Here is a 25523-nt window from a genome sequence, read left to right as displayed (position 1 = left end):
AGGGAGATAAGTTGGGGGGGGTGGGGGTGGGGGGCTGGAATTTCCATAGCTCGTGCTTTCAATCAGTAATGTTTGCGTGCTGATGATCCACAGTAGACTGCCTCCCTTTTTATTAAGTTACTGTGACACTGCAAGGCTTTGCTCTGGCAGAAGTCAGTTTGAATGAGAGACCAGCACTGACTCTGGGACTTACAAAACTATGTATGTATCATCATTCTTTGTTCAGTTTACATCAGAGCAGAGGTGATAGAATTCATACTTACTTCATTCTTCATACTTACTCCAAAGTAAATGAAAAAACATGATGCTTCAAACAGCTGCAAAATAGCACATGTAATAAAACACTTGTTAAGGGAACTCACTGACTGCCAGCTGGGAGACAATGCTGCAGGTACAGTCTAATTAAATCTCTGTCATACAAGTCCTAGTAGGTAGTACAAGATATTATAGGGCAAATATAATGCCTGTGAAGTATAGTGAACTGAAAAAGGTCTGCTTTTATATCAGAGGTGCTATAATCCTGTCTAATTAGTCCTTTTTCTCTTTAATTTTAGGCTGTGCTAAATTCAACCTCTGACTATGCACGTCCTATCTCCTTGCTATTCATTCCTCTATTTACTTATATCCTTTGCCTTCTTTTCTTTTCTTTTCTTTTCTTTTTTTTTTTTTGTGTGCTTCCATTTCCTGGGTTGTCAGTGTGAATGAGTCACTTCTACAGTCATTACAATGTCACTTTATGCCATTTTCTAAAGCTGGCTTTTTTTGGCTACTACCGGAAATGCTAGCTTTTATTTTGCCTTTTCCAGTTAGCTAGTTAGAGATGAATACCATGCTGAAGAAATGTTTGCTTCTACACATTCTGGTAACTGTAGAAATTGGTGTTGAAGAGACTGCTAAGTAAATATATATACACACATAAAAGATCTGACTCCAGAGGCTGCAAACTGCACAGAGAACACACCGAGTTTTATACTTGACTGTCTTTAACAAAAAAAATCTTGAGGGCTTTCTCATATTTCTGTGTTTAGGTGTCAGGATAAAAATGGCCTGGTTATAAGACCAGGTAATAAGGATCTACTACTGGGAACTTCCTTGATTTCTTGTGGTCTGCTTTGTCTACCTATATTCCAGCTTGAGGGAAGCTAATGGCATTTTTCACAAATGAAGACATTTAATTAAACCAGTAAATAAATCAGTGTCAGTTATTACCCACAGATCTTTGATCCCCTTTGTCAAGTAACTTAGACGTTGTCTGTTGTAGATATAAAAATGTCTCATTCAAAAGGTAGGTAGTTTGGGAGCAGTAGAGTGCCAGTTCCTAAGGAAATGTCTTAGGAATTTATGAAAACTGCATTAATGACACTTTGATGTCAAGAACAGCCGGTATTAATATTGGACTGATTCTTGGCTGTCCTAAATTAGAACCCTTCTGGAGTAAGGAGCTATATTTACTCCCAGAGATTTTCAGAATTTGGCCTAAATAATCAAACCATTTAACATGAATCTTTTAAACTCAAAACATTTCCTATCTTTCCCACGACAGACAGTCCTTCACAAATGTGTGCATTTGATATTCTACTGAGCCAAATGTCATAGATGAAGTATTTTGAATTGTGCTTTCCATATAAATGCAATAAAAAATAAACAGAATGCATTAAAAAAGGAAATAAAATCAATATCATAAGAGGCTTACAGCTTTAAAGTTCTGTTACTGGGCAGCTGAAGATTAAATCAGAAAACTTGGACTTTTCTCCAGGGTTTGGGTTCTTTAATGAAAAAGCAGTGCCAAGTTCACTTTGATCTTGGATCTTACTCTTCCTTTAGGAATTATAAGAAATAATTAAGCTACAGAAGGATTTAAGCATTTCAGTACTAAAACCTTCACCCCCTTCATCCCACCTCCACCCATACCTGACACAATGTTCTGGGAATGTGTGACCTTGGGGGAAGGTTAGCAAGAAGCTAAAGGAGATTACGTTTGGTCAGTAGACTTTGCAGTAAGGCAGATATGCAGTTATACAGCCTAAATTTTTCCTCTTGGGAAATTGCCCAAGCATCAGGAAGCCCAGCTTTTCACAAGATACGTTCTTCAGGGTAACGTAGGAGTTGAGTGGAAGAATAAAAATACTGTACCCTGGTAAGATTTTTGTTCTCTGTACAAATGCACTAATTTATCCTCATAATCACAGAGTGACAATTATATACGGTAGTTCATGTTATACTAAATTCTATTTTTAAAGAGTCATCTTCAAGTGAAAAATAGAAACTTATTGAGGATTTCCATTTTTGGCTGATTGTTTCCTATATTTTTCTTCTATTTGGGAACAGGCTTTTGGGAATATTGGATGACTAAGTAAAAATGGATTACTAGATTTTGCAATCTAAATCTATACTCTGCAGAATCCTGGAAGAAGGAACCAAGGCCTCAACTTGAGTGATCCAAAAGCAAATTCAAATAGAATTTTTCTGAACTAGTGAGAGTTTTGCCATCGTGTGTGGAAAAACTCAAATATAGAAAATGAGAGCCCAGGGGCAAACTTTGAATTAATCCATGGGCAACTGAGGTCGGGGATAATTTGCAAGTTCCTTTATGAAGGGTCACAACTGTGCCAACGATTACAAATTAAAACTTCTAAGGAAAACAATGTACTTAGAAAATTACCCTTTCCCATGTCATTTCAAAAACTAAAATTGAAAGTGTATTTTGTAATTTTTCATTCCCATGAACTCACAGCAGCCAGGCAAAGTGTGAAAGCTTAGGATCTGTTATTACTATATATCTAAGTATCAAATCTGAATATTTGATGATATTTCTGCTTTTATTCAGCCTAGATGATGTCAAACTGTCACCAACTTTATTTATATTACAATGCTAAGTACTTATTCTTGTGCAGTTGTTTGAAATTTTTTACTTAATATTTCTCCCCATACAATTTTTCTTAGTTGTGGATTTATTTTAATTTTAGTTAGTGTCCAACAAACATCATAACTCGGATGTCTCTCAAATCATAAAGATGATCTTAGACAACTTCAGGTTACCTTGTACGCAGTTGTTTTGTTCCTCTTTTAAAGCATGACTGGACTTTTTATTGGGGGTGAATAAAAAGATTTGCTGTAACTATTTCTCTAACCTTTGGATAAAAAAGTAAATTTCTTCCAAGGCCATGTACCACAAAGCTTTTCATGGAAGAAAATCTGGTATTAGGCCAAATGCATCGTAAGAGGTAGTCTGTTCCTGGCAATCATAGAATGGACTCTGAAAGCTGAAAAGAAACATTGTTACCTCTAATCACTTTGTGCAGAAATACAGTCAATGGAACTCCTTTTTAAGATGTTTTCTTGGTTTATTTTGGATTTCTGTTATACTCTTACATGGTATTATTTTGATATGTAAAAAGCTTTGCTTATTACCTATGTGATTTATTTCTAGCATCTGAAGTCTAAGACTATTTTTGCCAGGTAGTGTATAAAGAGATCTATTTCTGTGGATCTTTTGGCATTAAACTTCATCCACTTTCACAGAAGCTGATCAAATTCAGGGAAAACTTCCTGAAGCTGTGACAGTAATTTCAAGGTTGCCCATTGCCCTTAGTCTGGAACAGTTACTTTGCTTTCAGTTTAATTATAGTGTGTACTGTACTCAGAAAAAAAATGAAGAGGGAATATCTGTTCTTTGATTGATTGGAAAACTTGAAAATTACCTGAATAATGACAAGAAATGCTGAGAACATCCCAAAGAGAGAGCATGCTAATGCTAATGTTGGGTGCTTAACTCAAAAGTATGCAGTGGATAGCAATGATCATTTCGGGAAGGACTCTTCCTTTCCTTTAATAGTGTAATATTTTAAAAAGTCAGTGATGAGATACCATTGGGACAACAGCTGGGAGGAGGATGGCATTAGAAAATGGAAATAATTAACTAGCTCATAATTATCACATATAAATAAGAGACTTCCAAACAGACTGACAAAAGAAGTAAGGCAAATGAGAGCAGATGGGGTACACAAGTAAATGTAAACAGCATTAATTAATGTAATTAAGTCTAAACATCTGGCATGTTAGAGTGAACTGATAACTGATAAATCCATAGCACAGTGCCATGATTTTTTCCTCTGTGTTTTAGCAATATTGTAGGGATATCCTCTGGTCAGCCAAGCAGCCCATAAGTAATTCCTCAAGTAAAGAGGTTGGGGAAAAAATATTTATGGATTATTCACTCTGAATGGAGCAAACAGATTACTAGAAATTTGTCGCTGAGGAAAGGGGAAAGATAATACCTTATTAGATTAAGTTTTAATATGTAAAACAGTATAGGAATGTAAAACTCGAGCTCTAGTTAGAAACATGAATAAGGACACTACTTCTGTTTCTTTGAAAAATACCTGAAAATGAGTGATTGTAGCTCTTGCATGTTTTCTCAGTTTACATAATGTTTCAGAATTTGTAACAAGTTGGTTTCTATTCCAAGAGTAGTTATTACATCTCTAGTAGAAAGCAACAATTTCTGAATTTGCTCATAGAAGTAAAAAATAATATTTGAGGAAATTTTGTTTAAAAATCATGATTAATAGCACAAAATGACATCTGAATTATTTTGCCAAACTTTATCTGGATAAAGGATTTTATATGTCTACGTAGAAATTAAGCTTAAAAATTTAGCTTAAACAGAATGAAAGACAAATGCATTCTTTTTTTTATTTTGGCAGGAAAGCATTATGATGCAAAAATTAACACTGTCATATTTTCCGGCTAACATAGAAATTCCTTTGATCCCAAAATTCTGTTCCTTTACACAAAAAAAAAGAATGAAGACACCTCTCAGTGTTTTTCACTACAATATATACTGAAGCCTTCCAAAGGGAATTGTCAATTTAAAAAATTATCCAAGTAATTAGTGCTACTCGTGGTCTGGTCTGTAACTTCACCAAGACTTATTTTTAAGAACGCGTTTCTTTTTTACTACACATGCTGCAAGTTAGGAAAACACTGAATATGCAGGAAGGAAAAATTGGTAAGTTGTCAAGAGAGAAATGAAAACTCTGGCTCTGATGTGGTGTTGAAGATACAGCTGCATCTTCTGGCTCTGGCACAGTTCAGAGCGGCTGTGGCAAATTGGTTAATCTCTGCGAATTTCACCTTTCTGAGACATTGTTGCTTGCTAGTGTTTTCCTAGATACCATAGCTATGATTTACTTCTAACTTCATAGACAAAGACATATCACTCAGAGAAAAGTTTTATCTGTTAAACGTGACTTCTCTTAATGTCACCTGCCACTTCAGCATCATCTCTTTAGCCTTCCTACTATAAAGCTGTATCCCAAGCACAGTGACAGGTCATCTCATCTCCTCCCACAGGCCCTCCTGCCCTCACTGTTTTAGGTGATGCAGACATGCTGTCTTCACAGGCATGTAAACAAAAACATTAAAGACAAAACAGCGTCTGAAAGCTAGGAACTTCCTAGTCCTTAGATCTCTAATTTCTATTAAGTTAATATTAATTCGCCAAAGTTTAGTATCGTACTTTAAGAAAAGGGGATATCTATAGGGAATCTAGCTGTTGGTAGCTAAAGGAGATATTGAGCTTATTCTCTAATTAGAATTAAAAGATACTTAAGGAACTTTTAGTTAGTTGGACAATATGTATTTCTAAAAAAGTTACAGCAAAAGTTTTCCAGAGGTACTCTCATATGTGCATGCATAACCTCATCTTTGGCAACTTGAACATGCCAGCTGCCATGGAATAAAAGTATTTTCTTTGTGTGAATGCCTATGGTTGCACTGATCCTATGTGAAAAATAGTAGCTCTGCACTTAAGTGAGGTATTCAATATTAAAGGGATCTACAAGATACAAAATACTTCTTAAACCATTGAAGCCCATGTTGCAAAAAGTTCACTGACTCCTATGAAATGCAACTTACGCAAAAGTCCACTATAAATTGATGGGTAACTATAAATTGATGAAATATTTGTTAAAAATAGAATCCTATGTTTGTGGCAATGAATCTAGGATCTGCAGACAGGGTAAAACTTATTTGGAAGGACTGGACATGCCAGCCAACTATACATAGTGTAAAACTGATCAGGACGTTAAAAGTACAAAGTGTTACATTTTATATCATGTATTCTGGGAGGTGATTTCAATTGTGGCTTAAAATAAAGATAATAGCAGTGCCTCATCTGTACTGGAGATGGGATAGAAGACTTGCAATCAGCTGAGCACAACTATAAATCTTGTCTTGTTTTTCATTGTGCTTACAATATAATTATACTAACATAACTCACATTCTTTCCAAAGCTCCCAGTTTGTATGTACCCCTATGGCTATGCGCTACCCTGCTAATGACTTTTGCAGAGCACTCAAGGAATTTGATTGAAGTGTATATTGTCATTTATATGTTGTACAGGAAAGATGAAGGGAAGAAAGAAGGCATGTTCCTTACCTTTAACCTTTATCTTGCTGTTCGTTTGTATCACTGGGCATGCAACTGCTGACTTAGATGACGGCGAAGAAGAGGAAGTTCTGGGTAAGAGGTTACAAAAATGTCACATAAAGCTATCTCAAATATCAAAACTCACTATGTTAAAATGCACTGTAGATGTAATTCTGTACTTGAGAATTTTTCTGGGAAACTTTTGAAAGTGGAACTAAGCTAAAAATGCACTAGTTTCTAACTAACAGGGAGATGCTCAGAATTTTGCATTAAGCTCTAGCAAAATTGCCTTCTGTAAAGGCTTCTGTTTCCCATGCTTTTTGGAACTTCTAATCCTAATCAAACAGTGTGTTAGATTTCAAGATTATTCCCTTAAAGCTGTGCTTTAGGACCCATGGAAAAGTTCAGTGTTTAGGGGGGAAAAAACCATACAGCCAGTAAACTCAGGTTTTGTCTCCCCACGAAAATGGAGCAGAAACATGATGAATAACATTGTAGACTGATGTTACTCTGTCCTGTGCACAGCTCTCGAGTCACAGTTACTTTGCTAAGTTTGGTCTAAAGGTGATGCAATTACTGCCCTAGTTGTTTTTCTGGGCCTTGAAGAAGCTCTTTGTATAGCCCCAAGTGATTTGATATGGCTGGATAAATAAAAACTCGCCAGTTAGAAAGAGATTTTTGTTAAGAAAAATGATGTCAGAAGTATGACTGTTAGAACTGGGGAGGTTCTCGGATTCTTACCGTTGTAAGATCATTGTTTACTTTCACTTCATTGACATTAAGTAAGGTGAGTAAAAATTCTATACTGGATATCATTGTGAAAGATATTTTAGTTTCCTCCCAGACAATTTTGAGAAAGCAGATGAGGCAAAAATACACTTTTTGGGCCGTACTAAAATATTCTTCTTTCCTTTGAGAAAATGATTTACAATTGTGATCGCTTTCTTAAGCTGCAGAGAACCGTGCAGTGGATACTTCTCCCATTTGACAGGTCTGATGTTGAAGCCTAACTGGAAACGCAGCTAAGGGGAACCTTTTTTTTTATGTTGGCACTCTACTTAATCTGCCCATGTCTTGTCTGATTTCCATTGAGATTATTTCTCTCTATCAGTCTTTTGCAGCAGTGTTCCTTGAGACAAAAATGTTAATTGTGCACAATCATGGCTATACTACAAACGAAGCTAGTGCTTTAGGACTGCGTCACAATTAGTCACTACAATTATAAGGTATGCACCGTTCCGCATTAAGCATATGCTTAGCGTGGTTGTGTAGTCAAGACTGTTTCATACAGAATAACTTTGTTTCTCTTTAACCCTGAAGTACATAAATGCCCTTCTTGTTTGAGGGCAAGGTCACATTTATCTTTGCTCTACCCTGCAACTCTTAGTTTTATAAAAATCCTTAGCCTAAGCTTGCAGTTTATGAAGGCCAAATTGTCTTGCTTGTTAAAATAACACACTTCATCACCAGAACAAGAAATCTGCTGGATTTTTTTTTTTCCTCTATTTACTTACTTTGTTGATAAAAGACAATAAGAAAATAATCTCAAGGAAATTAAATAGTCTTTTTATTGGGCATTATATTATCACTGATTATTTTACAACCAGTCATTTAAGATTATACAACCAGTAACTGATTTAGCGTGAGGAACAGTTCTCAACTTTTGGGCTTGTATTCCAAAGTAAAAAAAAAAAAAAAAATCAAATGTGATGCTTAGAAATTAAACTAGGACCCTGTTTCTGTGACTACTGTTTTTTGTTTACAAAAAATATTTTTGTAGTACCCTTTTTCTATAAAATGTTTACATTGTTGCTAATTAAAATTATATTTGTGGTTTCTTAAGAGTGAAATTCTGGTCTCAGTGAATGTACCTGTAGAAACTCTGTAGGCTGCAATTTCACTGGTAGGATTTATTTTCTGAGTTAGATAGTTATAAAACATTGACATATTTTACCCTAGATTCAATAAATTTCAGGTATTAAAGGATACAATAAGTTATGTGCATCTATTATTTGTAATGTCATACTTTTGGATCACATTGGGCACAAGTGCTTTATGAATCTAAGAGGGTTTTTTGTTTATTAGTATTTAAATTACAGTAATAATTAAGGTTGCAAGTCAAGTCCAACGGGATAAAAAGGATTCTCAATTTGTTCTCTTCTGGCAAAAACTGTCATTTTTCCACCAATAAATAAAGGTGATAACAAAAATAAAAGATATAAAAACAACTAGTTTATGTGTATTGTTCAGTAATACCTTATGTGGTTGGGAGCACTTTAGTTGATGTTCCAAAGCCTGAAGAAAATGATTCATAAGTTGAATGTGCTTTTTATTCGTATGTGGAAGTTTATTGAGAATAAATGTGACTGCTTAAAGAAAGGGTAGGAAACACATGGATAGGAAGAGCCCTGAACAGTGTGCGGGTGGGAAGCTGTCAAAGTGACAATGATGAAGAGAGAAGAAACAGCTATTCATTAGTGACAAGGTGCTTAGTATTGATATCACTTATCAAAGAGACACATTTACAAGAAAGCCTGGAAAGATGACAGCGTATCTTTATAACTGAGGATAACCACAGAAAGTCATATAAGGTTGAGAACACACAACCTAAGCAAAAAAACCCAGAAAGTATTTTACACAAAAAGTCAGAAATATTCCTGACCAAGTTTTATTTTCCCAATTTAATTTATATAGTTCTGTTCTGAAAAGCAACTGTGCAATAATACTGTTGTCTTTTATATCTATTGTGCCGTAGGTATAATACGGAAATCAGTTCACTTTCTAATTAAAAGGATGTATTTTTAACAGCCAGCCCTGCAGATTATCCTTAAGAGTCTGAAAGTCAAGTTAGTCTTGTATTATGCCTACAGCCAGGGGAAAAAGTACTGGTTTTACTTGTATTCATGTAAGAGGATTAGAGACGTTATTCACCACTTCTGGTTTTGTAATATTATATTGCTTACTAGTAAAGTGATAACGGTGCTTTGCATTGACTAACTGCAGATTATTAGAGCTCTCACAATGAAATTACTGCATGTTAGTTGATAGTAGCTGTTCGTGTGTTAAACAGCCATGTCTTGACTTGCAAAAGTTGCCATGTGAATGACAATAAATGCGAGAATGGCTGTGCTGTGTGGGAACAGTCTTGGCCGGTATCCTGTTTCTGGCAGTTGCCAAAAATAGGAAGACTGAAGGAATGGAGGAAGAAGGCAGTGATGTAAAACACCTGCACTAAACTCTTGCTCATTGTGAGCCGTTTCATCAGCATTACTTTGCACTTACCAGAAAGTAAGTGGTAAACAGCGGAAAGATTGTTAAGACAGAGCAATGGGCACTTGGTGCCTTCTGTTATGAAAACCTATGTAGCTGATGTAATAAAGTCATTAAATTAAAAATTTGAGGAGGGTGGGAGAAGGTGAGGAGAGGAGGTTTTGCTTTGCTTTATTTTGGTTTTAGTATGTCAAGTAATCACTTTTGTGTGACATCGAGCATCAGCTGTAACCATTACTTAATGTATTTCTAGCAAAACAAACTCAATTTTCTTGGTCTAGGGTAGTACAGTCCTATAATTCTATAGGACTTTTCTAAGTTTATTTGGACCAGATGCCTAAATTGGATGACTAATAAATATCCAACAGGGCCAGATCCAATGTGGACGATTAAACTAATTTTCTTTTTAAAATGACAAATGCAACGTGCTATGCTTAAGAAGGAGAGTCAACGCATTCATAAAAATAAGGTGGAAAATAACTGTTGATGCACCTGTATAACAAGGTTATATTTGCTGGAAAGTAAGTGGAAGTTGCAGAGCATTACAAAAATAATGCAATGTTGTTGTAAAAAAAAAAAAAAAAAAAAAAGGCAAGTAATTCTGTGATGTATTAAGAAAAAAACAAAGGATAATTATTCCACTCTATTTGGCACCAGTGATGCCTCAGGTAGAGGATCATGTTCAGCTCTGGGCAGCACACTTTAAGACAGACCAATAGGAAAAGATCCAAAGGAGTGTTGTAAGAGGGTTAGAAAACAAGGCCAATAAAAAGTTTGGAAGGGAGTTTATTTAGTGTAGGGATAATTAAGAAGAGACAAAAATCTTCCTAAAGAAAGACTGGATGGTTTTTAATTATTCTGTCTATGCATTGAAGGAAGTACAAAATGATTTAATACGTAATAAAGAATATTTAGGCTGTATATTACAAAAAAGGCCTGTCTTGTGAGAAGGGTAGTGAAATACTGGAACTGGCTGCTTCACGTTGCTGGGCATTTTACTTCACTGGAGTAATTTGAACATCAGTCAGAAAAGGTCTCAAGGTATTTATACTATTAGAAATATGCCAAAACTTGAATGAGAAACTCCATTAAAATTCCTTCCAGTTTTAACTTCCCATGTTTCTATTGAAGAATACTCACTGACCTTCCTGACAGACATCTTCCCTAAATGTCATATCCTGTGCTTTTCATGCAGGACCTAAAATGTAGTAGGAACAATTTGTTCCAGTGTTCAAGAGCAGAGGAGGAGGCCTTATACTAAGAATTCATTTTCTCAAGGTATATTCCACATGTGAAATGAGTACAGGCAGATTTGTATCCATGCAGATCTACTGGCCATACGATCTCACTCGCCTTCTCATCTGCTGCGCTAATCTGAGAAGGAAAGCTAATGTTATATCATCTGCGTGAGTTAAGTGTTCCCAGGTGTAAAATAATGGGGAAGAATTCTTTCACTGTTCCCAGACACAAGAATGATTCAGTTCCCATGAATCCCTTTGAGACTTCTTTCTTCAGAGTCACTTGGTTATTGTTCAAAGTTGGAGGGTTTGGCCCCTGAGGGTTTCACAGGGTACAGATTTTAGCCAAAGTATGGTAACTTGCTAGCACTCCTAGGCAAATAAATGTCTCATTGCCAAAAAGTGTGACACAGACAGCCATTATGTTTGCAGCAGATGTCAGTGCATCTGACAGTGGTAACAGTGTCACTGTGACTGCAGAGGGAAGGCCTTAGGAGGTAAGGAGAACAATGATTTAGTTCTGTGGGTTTGACGGGAAATAGGCTAGGAGTTGAGACCAGAAAGTTCCTAAGATAAACTCTACTAAGCCATTTGTTCATCATCTTTGTGTAGTTTTGCAACTATGCTTGCACACCATCTCTGTTTTGATAGCCCACAACATTGGTGTGGCATAATGTAGCAAGCAAAATGAGCTGACATAACCCCATGTCTGAAATTCCAGTAGTTAGGAAACCTAGTAAGTTTTCACAACCTCTTCTAGACTGAACTGGGTCGCTAACACAGGTCATGTAGGAGATCTCATTTCTTGTGTGCCAAGAAAACAACATGTTTATCAACCAGCTGCCAGCCCTCACCCCAACCGCATCTGAGTTGGATCTGTTTCTGTGGAGCTCCAAATGTTTGATTTTACCATTTCAGGAGTTACTCCAGAAGTTACTGAAAACTTTGATGTTTTGAAGGCATTTTTTCCCTATTACTGAGTGGGGGAATTCCAAAGTTTCATTTTGCAGTGCAATATCCTCTCAACTTTTGAAGTTGAGCCTTTTTAAGTCCCTTCCAAAGGATTCCCAAACCTGTTGGAGAACTTTAGACGTTTCAGGTCCAACTTGGAATCTCTTGTGATTCCTAAATCCTAATTCTTCATGGACTCGAGAAGACCCAGATAAGGAAAATGGCAAGAAACAGAATTCAGAAATCTGGCAAGCTGAGCTCCATAGGAAGTTTACTGAATCTAACATCTCTTAAAAATGTTTTAATCCATCCACATTTCCTCTTAGACAGTCTTCAATAATATTTTCAAATCTATTTTCCAAACTTCAACATCTGTAAATATAATTTCACTAATGAGGAAACAGTCACAAACTGGTTTAGGGACTGAATATTTAATGAGAATTTTGAAATTAGTCCTCTTAATCTGTATTTTAACACCAAATTGTCAATTTTTGGAAGATTAATTGTGTGCTACACTTTTTGTGTTGGTGGTAATTGTGTAATAAAGGTTGTTAATTTTTCAAGGATTTAAATGTATGAGTTAAAAGATTTTACTGCTGAAAATTGTTTCTTTCCTGTAGGTTAAAGTAATAGTTATCAATGGCTCAAATGGAATAAAATTAGTAAACTTCCATTGACCTCAGTATTTATAAGGATTTATCTCAGCTGTGCATTTCATTTAAAGATTATATAAGGCCGATTTTATATGTTAAAATTAGATATCCACAGAGCAGGTAGGTACTAGTTATACCAATTTCCTTTTTACCATGTCGTAAAGCCTGATTTTTGTGGGTTCTTTTAATTAAAAAACTGGAAATTTAATCTAGTTAGTAGTAGGAAGCTGTGCAACGATTATGTAAACTCTTGTCCTCATCCTTTTTTTTTTTTCCTCCTGTTTCCTGGGCCACTGCAAAGAGCACTGATAGACACTTTCACATATAGGTGTTAAGAGACATCAATGTTCTGATTAGCTCTGGGAGAATGAATGACAAATTTCAGGTCTGTTCTTCTGGCTGCTATTGCAAGCACACAAGCTCTGTAAAGCTTTCAGAACCCTCTAGAGTAAAATAGTTCCTTGGAAAAGCAAAACAGGAAAAGATATTAAACCATATATTGATAAGGGAACAGTACCATAAACTGGATCATCAGTCAGAATTTCGTTATAGACATTGACAGTGTAAAACTTTGCTAGTGTTCTTCACAATATATATGACAATTTTTACAAAACATTCCCTGACATAATAATGTATATTGAAAGACATAGAAATGACACGATTTGAAAAGATACAGTTTCTTTTCACCTTAACTTTCTAGTTGTATACTTCTTAGCTCCTGACAGCTCTGACGCAAGAACAGTGAGATCAAAGAAAATAAGACAGTATGATGACCTTTCAATTGTACCGGCTGGGTTTATGTACCAGGAAGGTGTAATCTGATAGTGGGATGGTGCCCTCTGCAGGGCTGTCTTGCTTAGTTCGTCCCACACTGTTCGCTGTGAGATGTCTTTATGAGCTATGTTCACTATTAGACGTGCATGGAAGAGAGCACAAGGAACCCTCTTTCTGCCTTTTTTTATGCAGGGGTAGTCATTGTGTCTTTGGGAGCTTCCAGGAGTTTCTCAATGTGTTTGTTGTTCAGAATTGCTCACTAGCTCCTGTGAATAAGCCACTATCCATAGCTATTTAGAGATTTATAATGAGGAATATGAGCTGGTTTGGTTGAAAATTGAAACCACACATTTGGTTTGACTGAATGGAATTTGTGTTCCAATGCAGATGATGATTTTCTTTTTACATCTCAGTTTAGTTCAGAGCTTTACAGCCAGATGTTATGCAGTTCCTCTCTAGCAGAAGACGCAAGCAATCTCATTTTGAAGTTATGCTGTGCAGAGAAGCAAACTAACCTAATAACATTCTACTTCTCCTCTGTATTACAGGTGCTGCTTTGCCGCCAGTGAAACTAGGGCATTCAGTCTGTGCCATGAAAGCAGATGAAGGTCCATGCAAAGCAATCCACATGCGCTATTACTTCAATATCCAAAGCCGTGAGTGTGAAATATTTGAATATGGTGGATGCCATGGCAATGAGAACAACTTTCTAACACTGGAAGAATGTCAGAAGAAGTGTGTGGTAACAGGCCAGTACCCATTCTCTTATCCTCCTATCAGTTCTTCATTTGCATCTGTTATTTCTCATCCACAAACCATATGAATTTTGGAAGTAGAGGCCCTCTTCAGTTCCTATTGATACAGTAACATGATGCCTCTGATTATGTTCCCAAATATTATACTATGTTGTAGTCATCTGAGTTATTTTACATTGTGCAAGCAAACAGTCAGGATTTGGAAAGATAAGTGTGACCTTTTTTTAGTGGAACAGTGGAATAGAGAGACCAATACAAGAAAGCTTATTTTCTAGCTAGAGCCCTGTTTTGAATAACTTCTTAAAGTGAAATTGATTTTCGGCTAAGCTGGTGGGCATCACAGATGTTCTTTATTGCTTTCAGAGTATCGAACCCAATTTTTGATCCCAGGTTTCTCCTTCACGTGAGAAGCTGATAGAAGCTGTCCAAACTCTTGGACATCTGCTTTGATTCAACATAATTAGAACTACAGTAGTAAATAATTCTCATGAAAAATGTCGGTTATAGCTGTTTGTCATAAAAGATCTGTTTTGTTGAAACCTCATCACTTAATCGTTAGAAAGAGGAAAATGAGATCCAAAATATGATACACAGCACAATATGCAGAAAGTGCCTTGTGAATACTTTTTTTGCTATTAAAATTGATCATTGGAATTAACTAAGGCTTTCAGCCTTGTGAAAGTAACAAACTCCTGTTCCTCACAGGAGTGTATGAAACTTAGAAGATTCTTAAAATTGGAAGTTAATGCCAGTGGAGCTAGAAATTCGACAAGTTCATATTTTTAGAGGCTGAAGGAATTCAAGTCTTATTGAGAGTTTCCTCTGGATACCTAATATGGATCTTGCTTTCATGGGAATTAGATGGAATGTGTCTGGCTGTGTAAACAGGAAGTGATAGTGAGGGAGGTACTGAGGGAGGGCAATAGAAACAGAAGGAAAATTCCAGAATAAAGAGCTCCTCAAAGGTGTGTGATAACCCTCAGATAGTATACCAACTCTGTGTTTTTTTTCCCAAGTGAATTCATATATAGGATGTTCATTTATTTAGACTTTGAAGTAAGATAGAAGGATTCATTCTCAATAGAAGGTACTTTTCAGTCACATATGCCTTGCCCAGCAGCAAAATATGTCATTAAGTGTTACTGAGCTCAAGACAGTGATGCTGGACAATCCTGCAGTAGAGAACAGTTTACAGGTTATTCTGAGGATGGGCCACAAGCAGATGAAAATTGTTAATCTCTCCTGCCTATTAGAGATGTACCCTGGTAGCACCATACTGCTATGCAGATCTTGGTAGATGTCACTTTGTTTGCCCTATTGTCATAATTTATTCTAGCCCCGGGCCTTTCCATAAAACTGGAAATCTGCTGATGTGCTATAGGCACTGAGTTGGTTTGCAGGATATAAATTTGTACCTTCTAGGATCAGCATAAGTCACTTTCAAGCACAGCAAGTTTATATATGTTACAAAAACTACGTCCAGAACTTTGAGATTAGAAAATTTATTTCAGAAGCTCCTTTTTGGGTTTTCTGACCAAAACAGGCTCTATATATAAGACAAGCTGATTTATAGCATCATGCTTTGTCTGTAATAAATGTAACTGTCTCTGTTAGCCATCTCCCATCCCTTCCAGAATTCACATCTGCGTAGCATTTAGATCAGGCCTTAAATCTGTTACATTGTCTGTTTCACAACACATCTGTATTTCCTGATAAAAATTACCATGAATTGTGTCACTAAATTTATTCTAGACATCAAAGTAAGTATCTGTCTCCTATCCCGGTGTCAGAGTAATGGCTGGGGCTGATGTGTACATTACCCTAAGTAATATCTTAATAATGTTTGTTAGTTATAATGCTTCTAATCCTCAGAATCTGCAGGCATTAACTGATCATACCAATAAGCCAGGTACTGTAAATAAGCAATTTATTATCTTCCCTTTTACTGACAGAAGAAGAAAGGTGGTAAGGTAACAGAAAAATAAGTGAAGTCCATAGACTGTGTTACAGTCAGAGCAGGGAGCACAGCTCAGGGTGTCTGGCATTCACTTGACTAGTAGGTAAAATCTCTTCTCTTCTCTCTGTATGAACTATATAGTCTTGATCCTATATTATATAGTCTTAATAGCTATTTATACTTCCACAAGGTTGGTCAAGTTTTTCAAATAGTTATAGGTGTTTTAAAATGAAAGGAAAAATTCCTAAAAAGATTTTGCAGGTTCTGTGTTTCCTTATACTACTTTTCAGCTACCTGTATAGGTAGCTGATGTTTCCTCGCAGATGTGTTTATGTAATAGAACAATTCATTTGAATACAAACCAATGCACCAGCAACACGTGCATTGTCCAGCATAGGCTTTGCGAATTGCTCAAGTCTGTAATTCAGTTCTTCGACTCAGACTTTTCTCCCTCTGTATCCAGTCCAGCCACAGCAAGGGAAAGAATAAGTGAGTATATAAGTTTATTATACATTTCTAGTCTGACAATTTCCAATGGTGTTTACGATTTACAGAGTAAAGCAGGGTTGCTTTCTTACCTACACAATGTGAGCCAGAATAGCGTGGCTGAGTGGAACAAGGCCTCAATGGGACTGTATGTATAAATAATAGCAAAATTTAACCTGATGTGTTGTACATGAGCACAAAGTTTCACTGGTGAGAAAATGTCGGAAGAACAGCTAACAGAGGAAATCCCATCCTTCCTAACAGGTATCCCTGGTCTTGATCCCTTTGGTCTTTCCAGCGAGGAGACTACATGCATTTTATATACTCACTAAATACTAAGTCAAGGCATTATTTACCATTCACACCTATTTTCTGATCTGCTGGTGCCACCATGCATTTCTGTTATTGTACATGGCACTATAGACAATCCACTCAAAAGAAAAAAAATAAATAAACACAAATATGAACCTTAAATTTTAGAATGAAAGGAGATTTCAGTTATTTTTCTGATCAGTTACGTTTTACTTTCAAACAGTTGCATGCTTATAAAGCTATCAGGATGGAAAAAACACTACGAAACTTCACTGACAACTTGTCAAAGTGAAAAAGATCAGATCACACCATTCTTTAAGTGAATGGCAGTTTTTCAGTGCATTTTACTCTAAGGATTAATTTGAAACTTATCTTTTGATGGCTTCTGGCAAGATCCGCTAATGAGCCTCAGAGAGCAGATGTGCTCCAGGGAAGAAGTGGCAAGAGTCAGTCACAGTCTCGCTCTATTTTCAGGAGTCATATATGGGTAAACATAGTGCTAATGATATTAAAATAAGGTATATCTTGAAATGACATCCCATTGAGGAAAAATTATATGGAAATCATAATTCCTGAGTTACTAAATAACATAATCTAACATTTCAAGTCAAAAAAGAGGTGACATAGAGAAAAGCATCTTCCTGAATATAAACGTCTTGCCCTAAATGCAAGCACACATAAAGTCAGTGAAACTCTGTCCTACTTGGATCTGAATTGGGTCTTAAGCCAACTCTTACTGAACTGGCTGAGAGGGGAAAGAACCTTTACATCAGCGATTCAGTTTCTTTTCATGTTGAAGTCTCAGATACTACTGTATCTGAGTGCAGATTACTATTTTGGTGCTCATGTGACTGTATTTGTTTCTTTAGAAATCAGTTAAGATAAAAGCCGTTTACATCATTGTTCTTTCTCCAGACTATACTATTTGTGTCTTGGATTCCTCATACCTGAGTAAAAAAAATAGATACAAAAGTAAGATAGAATTCAAGTAATGTGTTTTTAAATCTTCATAAGAAACTACTGGATAGGAGCAGATGACAGTTCTTGGCAGAAAATCAAACAAGGCAGAAATTCATTACAGAAGAATGGAAGATCAGGGCTGTGCTTAACCAGTATACAAAACTAACATAAAAATGACATTTTGCTCCTTTTCTACCTCTGGTATTTTGTTCTTACATTTCTACAAATTGTCCTATCAAAAGTTCTAGCTGTTCATTCTCTTCAGAAAATGAATCCTACAATATTTAAGGAGAGCAAATAGCCTTGTGTTGGTTATAGCACAGCTTAGAATCAGTAACACATTTCAAATTTCTTGTATCAAGGCCTAAGTGATAATTTTGATATCTCTGTATCTGGGTCATTTTCTCCAACCAGAATATGCCAGGTTTAGTGCTTGTTAGTAGAGAAGGTAGGGACGTAGTGCTTGAGGCTTAAAAGGCAGGAGCTGGTCTTGCTTTCAACTTGGGCTGAAGGTTGCCACCCACCAAACTGGGTGTAAAAGACTTATGTTTAGCGTTCGCTATTCATCACCCCCATAAAGATTTATGGCTAAAGAAGCTGATGTCCTTCCTCTACTTAACCCAGCCTGGGTAGATTTTTGAGTATTAATCAATATTACTTATTCTGTATAGTTATCCAGAAGATGTATCTCTATTGGAATTGAATGATGATATTTTTGTAAGCATTCAAGACAAATTAATATAATTTTAAGGAGTTAAAAATTATTCAAATTGTAGCATTAATATTTTGCATAGCAATTGTCTGTTTATCTGACAAATGGCCTTTCTAGACTTAAAAGTCTTCCTTTGTCATACGGCTTTCATGGGTCATAAGTTTGTATCACGGATTTAACAGATTTTTTTTTTTCCTATGGACAACCAGCTTAAAAGTTTCTTTCCATATTTATTAAATTTTCAGCACAGAAATTAGTGAAATTTGCAGCTGAACTCCAGACTTAATACATACATATAAGTTTAAAAAATCAATGTTGGCAATGTCATTGTAAGAGAACAACCTTCCTTAAAAGGTATTTTCTTCAATTCTACAGTGTTTTGTTTAGAAAATTGTGATTAATCTGTTTCTAGTTATGGCTCCACAAAGTTTAATGAATACAATCTTTTAAGATAAAAAATGGAAAGTTATTTTTCTTGATTAGCTTTCAGCGTCAGAAAGACCTGGGATCTAGGATGTGAAGATAGCTCTTCTTTTTCTGTCACCAGGCTGGCTTTTGGTACTTTACATCTGGTATCTGGTTTTCAGTTTCAGCTGGACCCACAGCATTTTTACCATGCTTGGAGCAGGGTTGTTTGCAGGACTGCAGCTGCCAGTATCTCATCCAAAACCTGCAACTTCCTGGTAATTTGGAGTGTTTGTCCTAAATTCCAGTTTAAAGGCTAAGACAGAGGGCTAAACTGAAAAAGGCAGGGTTGATAGATACAGAATTTGGAAAGAAAAGTGTCCAAAAGTCATGATCAGGTGCCATGAGTGAAGTTCTATAAAATTATTTCTTCAATCTAATGTTGCTATTTTGACTAATTCTGTTATTTTGACTCTGGCATGTATGTTGGATCAATATCTGGAACAGATCTTCTTGACTAAATCCTGTACTGGCATATAATCGGTATAACTCCATAGAATAAAACTGAAAGTTGTTTAAAATGAGAACTGGCTTAGTGTCTACAACTTGGTACTCAGCCCAAGTACAGTATTTGGTGTATGCATAATAGTGACCCAAGAATCTGCAAGCGTTGAATCTGCTGTGAGGAACTGGAGCAATAAAGGCTCATTATTTCTGTATTCTCTGAATGAATAACAGCAGATAAAATGGTTTGGTGGCACACATAGCGTGCTGTCGACCATCAGCCATAAAACAAAGTAAACTAATAAGTTAACCTGCTTTTGCCAACATAATTCAGTTAAATATAATTCAGTAGGTTCTATTTGTTAAATCTGGCTCTGTCTGTGCAGTCTTGCAGTATATGGTTATATTCATCTTACTTAATGTTTCCAGTATTTCTTACAGCAGGAAGATCATTGTTTAGTAACTGTAGAAATCAGACTGAAAAGACAGTGTGAGTGATAGGAAAATGCTTAAAAATAAAGAAAAATCTGAGAGATACTCAGACAATTATCACTGTGAAACATGTGAAGGTCAAGATTGCTAAAAATAAGCTAAAGGGAAGTTATGCGGTATATGTACAAATTCAAAAGAAATAATGTGAATAGTCAAAGTGTCTGATTTTCCAATATTAAGCACAAATACAAGAATAAATGAGCCAACATGAGTCAATTGCCAGGCTTTTTAAATCAGAACAACTTTTTAAAATTTTTGAATGAGCCAACATGAGTGAATTGCCAGGCTCCTTAAATCAGAACAACTTTTTTAAATTTTTGAATGAATAAGCCATCAAAGACAGAAATGAGTAATTCCCAGAACTGACTAAAGTCAGTACAAGAGAGTTCAGAGGGCCCAACTGCAGGCTGGCCACTCCAAGACTCTCTTAAGACAGTGTTCAGATTCAAGATGCCTAGTTCTGACTCAAGTCTCTTAGAAATCAGCTGCATTTTTTGTTTATTGTGCCCAATACTCACGACTTCAGGGAAGAAAAAATTGCTTTTAAGAGGAGTTTGCCTGTATGCTCCATTGTTTACTGGATATGAGTAGAATCACAAATGTCATCACTAGCACAAAGGTCCTAATTTTCAAGGAAGAGAATATGTATCTTAGGCTACTTAAGCTTCTAAAATGGGAAAATACCTACTGGTAAAAGGTTCTGGACATGACAGCAATTCTAATGTCTATTATTTACACAGCAGATCTACTCAGAAATACAGTTTGTTTACAAAGAAGAAATTAACTCTGCTGTGGATTTGGCTTTTTGACTGAAACCAGAAGCAAAAAGACACTTGACACGGTAGTAAGATTAAAATATTCTAGGCCTATATAAACTCACAATAAATTGTTCCTGTTCTATGTCGGAAGAGTAGAGATCATATGCCAAAGTATGATTGCTGATTTTGGCCTGAAGGGGACAGCTGAATGAAATTTTGAAATGGCCTGATGTGAGTGTCCATGGTTTAGGTCACGGGTTTAAATGCTGAAGGCACAGCCTCATACTAATAGGAAGCACTGGAAAGATGTTCAAACAAATGATGTGTCACTCTAAAGTGCATGTCATTTCTTTAATATTTTTTAAGGATGCCAGCTGCATTGTCTCAGAGATGGAATGAAATGTATCATGACAGAATTTCTACCCGAAAGATTTACTTTGAAAATATAACACAGGCCATATTTCCAGAAGAAAAAAAAACAAAACAAAACTGTGGTAGGATTATGGCACACAAAGGGCAGTACAGCTAATGATAAAGGCTTATTAGCCATCAGCAGCACCTCTTAAAATAGGAGCCACGGAAGGTGTATCACTATATAAAGGATGGTTAGAAACACTTGCTCTGGAATATGAGTGGAGAATAAACTGCTAATATTCCTTTCAATTTGGACTGTGAAGAGATTGTTATAAATAGTCAAGGGGGAACAACCTTATTAAAATTACAAATTACAGAAAAGGTGAGGATACAGATGGCTCAAGTATCTTCTGTTACTGCTTCCATTACAAGTAAGGACACAGCAGCAACTCTACTTTCCAGCAGGAATTGTTTTCAGTCTGAGGTCTTGCCTAGTAGGTACCTCCAAGCTGAGATAGGGCACAGCACTCCCGTATCCCCCACCCTCACCAGCTGGGCAGAGCAACTGCATCTCACACACAAAGTCAGAGAGAGGCTGTGGTGATGTCCTTTAGGTGTATGACTTAGAGGCCTTCTGGGAAACATGGCATGAGAGACTAATGCATCTGATTTAAATTCAGATTAAAATCTATACTTCCCTTTGAATTCCCTTTCATTTCATGTTTCAAAGAAGTCTAGACCATGAGTTACACTGAGGCTTTATGAGCAGGTCTCTGGAAGACATGTATCCACTAAAGCAGGAAGAGCCATCAGCAGTAGAAAGCAGTCGTAATATGCTTCTGCTATGGAACTGCCTCTCTTGGCATGTATTATAGGGAATTGGTATCTTCTTAAGGGGGGCTGTGGTAGCTATGTAAGATGGCCAGGGTCAGGCAAATTTATTGCTTCATTATAGTATGTTTGGTTGCCTGACAAAGCAAAATGCAAAATAAAATTGCATTTGCTTTCCAGCAGGCAACTTCAAGCAAAGCATTAGCTGTACCACTCTATCCCTTCCCTCAGATGCAAAAGGTCAGTAGGCAAAGGAGAGTTTTAGAGAAACTAGCATTTTATAATGCCATGAAGAAAAGCACAAGTATAAAACAAGAATTATGAAGCAATGCAATTAAGATGACTTAGGTGAAGTCCAGAAGCTACTATTTCATGTGCCTTGCAAAATCTCTCTGTAATAGAAAATATATAAGCTATCCTTGGCCACTTTTCTCTCTCTCAGCTGCCGAAAAATTTTCAGCCTTTATTACACATTGGCTGAGCTGGTCTCTCCTTGGACTCCTTTGTAGTTTTATGATTAGGCAGTCTCCTAGAGGGGGAAGAAGGTTTGTTTTCAATCGCTGAAAAGGAATGTGGAGTTGAAGTCAGATATCCAGCTTCTTGAGCAAGTACAATAAAACCCAGGCTCCTCCATTAAAAATGACAATAGCAACTTCATCACTGCTGATCAGGCACTAAAAGAACAGTGCAAACAAATTTGTCATCTATATTGCCCTAAAGATAGTTGGAGATACTTGGCCGAATGGGCTTTAATATCATAAACAGCATAATGAACACTTTATTCAGACACTACATAGCATAGCAAAGGAAATTAGATAGCATGAGAGAGGTCTTTATTGCTAACTAGATCAGCTCCAAAGCTATTAGCGCTATCACTAGCTACAGCAGTTGGGTTAAATAAGTCTGTGAATTACTCCTCTTTTGAGGAGTAAGATTACATAGTACAGGATTCTGCTTCCAGTAACATGAAGAGGAATTTCTCTGCTCAATTAAATATTGGCATAATTTGATTCCAGTGCTTTCCGTATCCTCAAGTTTCCAATATAGCAGGTCTTCTCATCCAAAGGAAATGATACTTCAGTGCTCCAGAACAAGCTTTTGTGCTACTTCTCTAATAAAGAGAAGAAAGAAGGGGAAGAGGTGCTGTATTCTTCCTCCTCACTGCTCATAGTCACTGCTAGGCACCCTGGTATCACAGGTGAGACTTGACATGTCTGCTTTTGTTAAATACTTTCCTTTTTATTTATATTGCAGAATTGCCTCAGAAGATGATGTTAGCAAAAATTAAGAAAGGTAATTATATTTACATGGTAATCTAAGACTGTTATACAATGATAAGGGATTTAGCTTCTTTTGATAAATTCTTTATGTATTGTTCCAAGCTATCTCCTAATAAAAACAAGAATGTCAGACTAAAATGAGTTCTCATTCCCAATCTTCTTCTGTATTCCTCAAAGACTTTGAGGACAGTTGTGGTCACTGAAGATAGTAGCTGCAATCTCTTCTCCCCAAAATAAACACAGCATGACTTTTTTTTTTTTTTTCTCTTTCTTCAGTAAAGAGAAAAGAAGGCCTCTGCAGAGATTCAAGCATTATATAATTAGGCATGATGTGGAATTCTTATTGTGTGTTCTGAGAATAAACTAAATGCTTCCTCCCCTGTTAGCAAAAATAGTAAAAAAATCACTCTGAAACACAACTTTTCAAGCATTGCCTGCGTAGCAGCTAACAGAGGTTAGGGCAGATCCCCCAATTACTCATTAAGCAAGGGGGCATATTTCCCCCTCCTGAAGGGGCAGACTGTTTACAGAAATTTAAATGCCTGATACCCGGACTTCCTAAATAGCCAGTGCTTGAGCACTGAGAATCACTTGTCTGAAACAGTGTTGGTCTATTGAGGTAACCTGTGTTCCTAACAAGGATATTTAAGTTTGACGCTTATAATAGAGCTTGTTAAGGCTTATTCCACCCAACCCTCTCTTTCTACATTAGAGACTTATCTGGATTGGGCCCCATGCTGGTAGCCAGAGTTCCCCAAATACAGACTTGAGTAAATTTCTTCGCAAGTCAGCTCCTCTTTCTCTGCTTACCCTCCTTCCCTTATCTCTCCTTCCACTTGCTTCCTCTTGAATTGGTGTGCATTTAACTCCTCACAGAAATACCAATATTTGCACATTTTGAAATAGACTAATTAAATCATTTATCTTTGCAGAATGGCATTCTGGAATATTTTCATACTGAGATGGTGGTTTTGTTTTCCTGTTGTCTACTGTCTTTTCCATTCTTAATGCGTAAAAAAAATCGTGATTCGATGCTATGGAAGTTACTAAAGTTGATTTTCAACAGAATCTGCAGACGTTTGGCACTACTTCCTTTAAGGTCTGACCCTAGTTCCCTGCTTTTAATGACAAAACAGAACATATCCTGTCAAATTCAGCTCGTGGCTATCGTCAACATCATTACATGTTTACTATTGTTTCCAGTAATGTAGTCTTGAATATTGAGTCTGGAGAAAGACATGGCATTTAGGAGTATAATAATAGTTTGTATAGTTAGGATTATATTGCCTTCATGACCTTTCTCTTCAAAAGTGGCTATAAAAGTTAGCTGTGAGCTCAATTTATTTGGACTTAATTTCCTTTTTCTGCAAGATCCATTTTAATATAAGGATTTTCTAAATGAAGAGCAGCTGGTTTTAAGAATCAGTCACAATCCTGTAGTCTACTTTACATACCCTTATTATTATCTGCCTTCCCTTCTCAGTTAATAGCTATCTAATAATCTTTTATTTCACAATATTATGCAATGTTTGATGGAAGAATTGTTTCTGTAGCTCCCATTGTCTGTGAGCTCCTAATAGATGGTATGTGGAATAGATACTACTCTGGTAGATTCTTGCCTGCTACCTGTCTATATAACTGTCTCATTTCCGTTCTCAGCTGAAAGCATATCGTATGCCTTGCCCATACTTTTCATATTTGTTGGCCTATGTGAACATCAATAGGTGCTGCATTTGAATAGTAAGAAATGTGAAATATCTGAACTGTACATATACTTACTGGCAGAGAATGCAATTTGTAGTGAAAAATCAAAATTAAGCTATCCAGGAGTGCTTAAAATAGTTGATTTTGTTACTTTATGCGAGAACATTTTAATGGTTTATTTTTATATGTGATCTCTGAAAATGACATTTTGCTGTTCATGAAGCTTTATAACAATTGAAGTACAAGATATTGACAATTATTTCTTGGAAAAACACTAATTATGAGCTATTATGATGTTTTATATAAATGTATGATGTGCATCAATTCAATTTAATAATATTCTTGTTCTAGCAATGATTTTTAATAGATACTTGGCTAAAATAGATGTAATAGGATTAATTTCTTTACAACTCCATAATCTACCCCAAAAATGTTAGGGACTTCAAAGTAATTGTTCTATAGTAATTTTTATTAAAATGGCAGCCCTCTGCACACTGTTTTAGTCTCAATATTCTATTAAGTTTCACGAGTAAGGAAGGCCTTTATATGTCACATCTGATATGATTGTCTTATTTGATGGCTAAATACACTTTTCTCTGCAAGACAGCACAGTCAAGAATCATATTTCAAAGTATCTACTAGCAAGAATTTGATAATACTTCCACATATATTTAATTATTGTTTCCATGATTTAC

General features: G+C 36.2%; 1 protein-coding gene across 4 annotated transcripts in view; it reads left to right on the top strand.

Annotated features, from left to right (window-relative positions):
• The window catches only part of TFPI (tissue factor pathway inhibitor), a 45803-nt gene that overhangs the window by 5958 nt on the left and 14322 nt on the right, over window positions 1–25523 (top strand). For 3 of the 4 annotated variants that reach the window (XM_076342180.1, XM_076342181.1, XM_076342183.1), the window contains exons 2-4: window positions 6406–6525; window positions 13867–14067; window positions 23099–23137. In XM_076342180.1, coding sequence (XP_076198295.1) covers window positions 6411–6525; window positions 13867–14067; window positions 23099–23137 — 355 coding nt within the window. In that variant the 5' untranslated portion in view covers window positions 6406–6410. The remainder of the gene's footprint in view (window positions 1–6405; window positions 6526–13866; window positions 14068–23098; window positions 23138–25523) is intronic. The other variant, XM_076342182.1, reaches the window with a different exon arrangement.

The sequence above is a fragment of the Aptenodytes patagonicus genome, chromosome 6 (assembly GCF_965638725.1).
Source record: "Aptenodytes patagonicus chromosome 6, bAptPat1.pri.cur, whole genome shotgun sequence".
In the NCBI taxonomy this organism is placed as follows: Eukaryota; Metazoa; Chordata; class Aves; order Sphenisciformes; family Spheniscidae; genus Aptenodytes; species Aptenodytes patagonicus.
The sequence above is the reverse complement of the archived record's forward strand: the minus strand, read 5'-3'. Positions and strand labels throughout refer to the sequence as shown.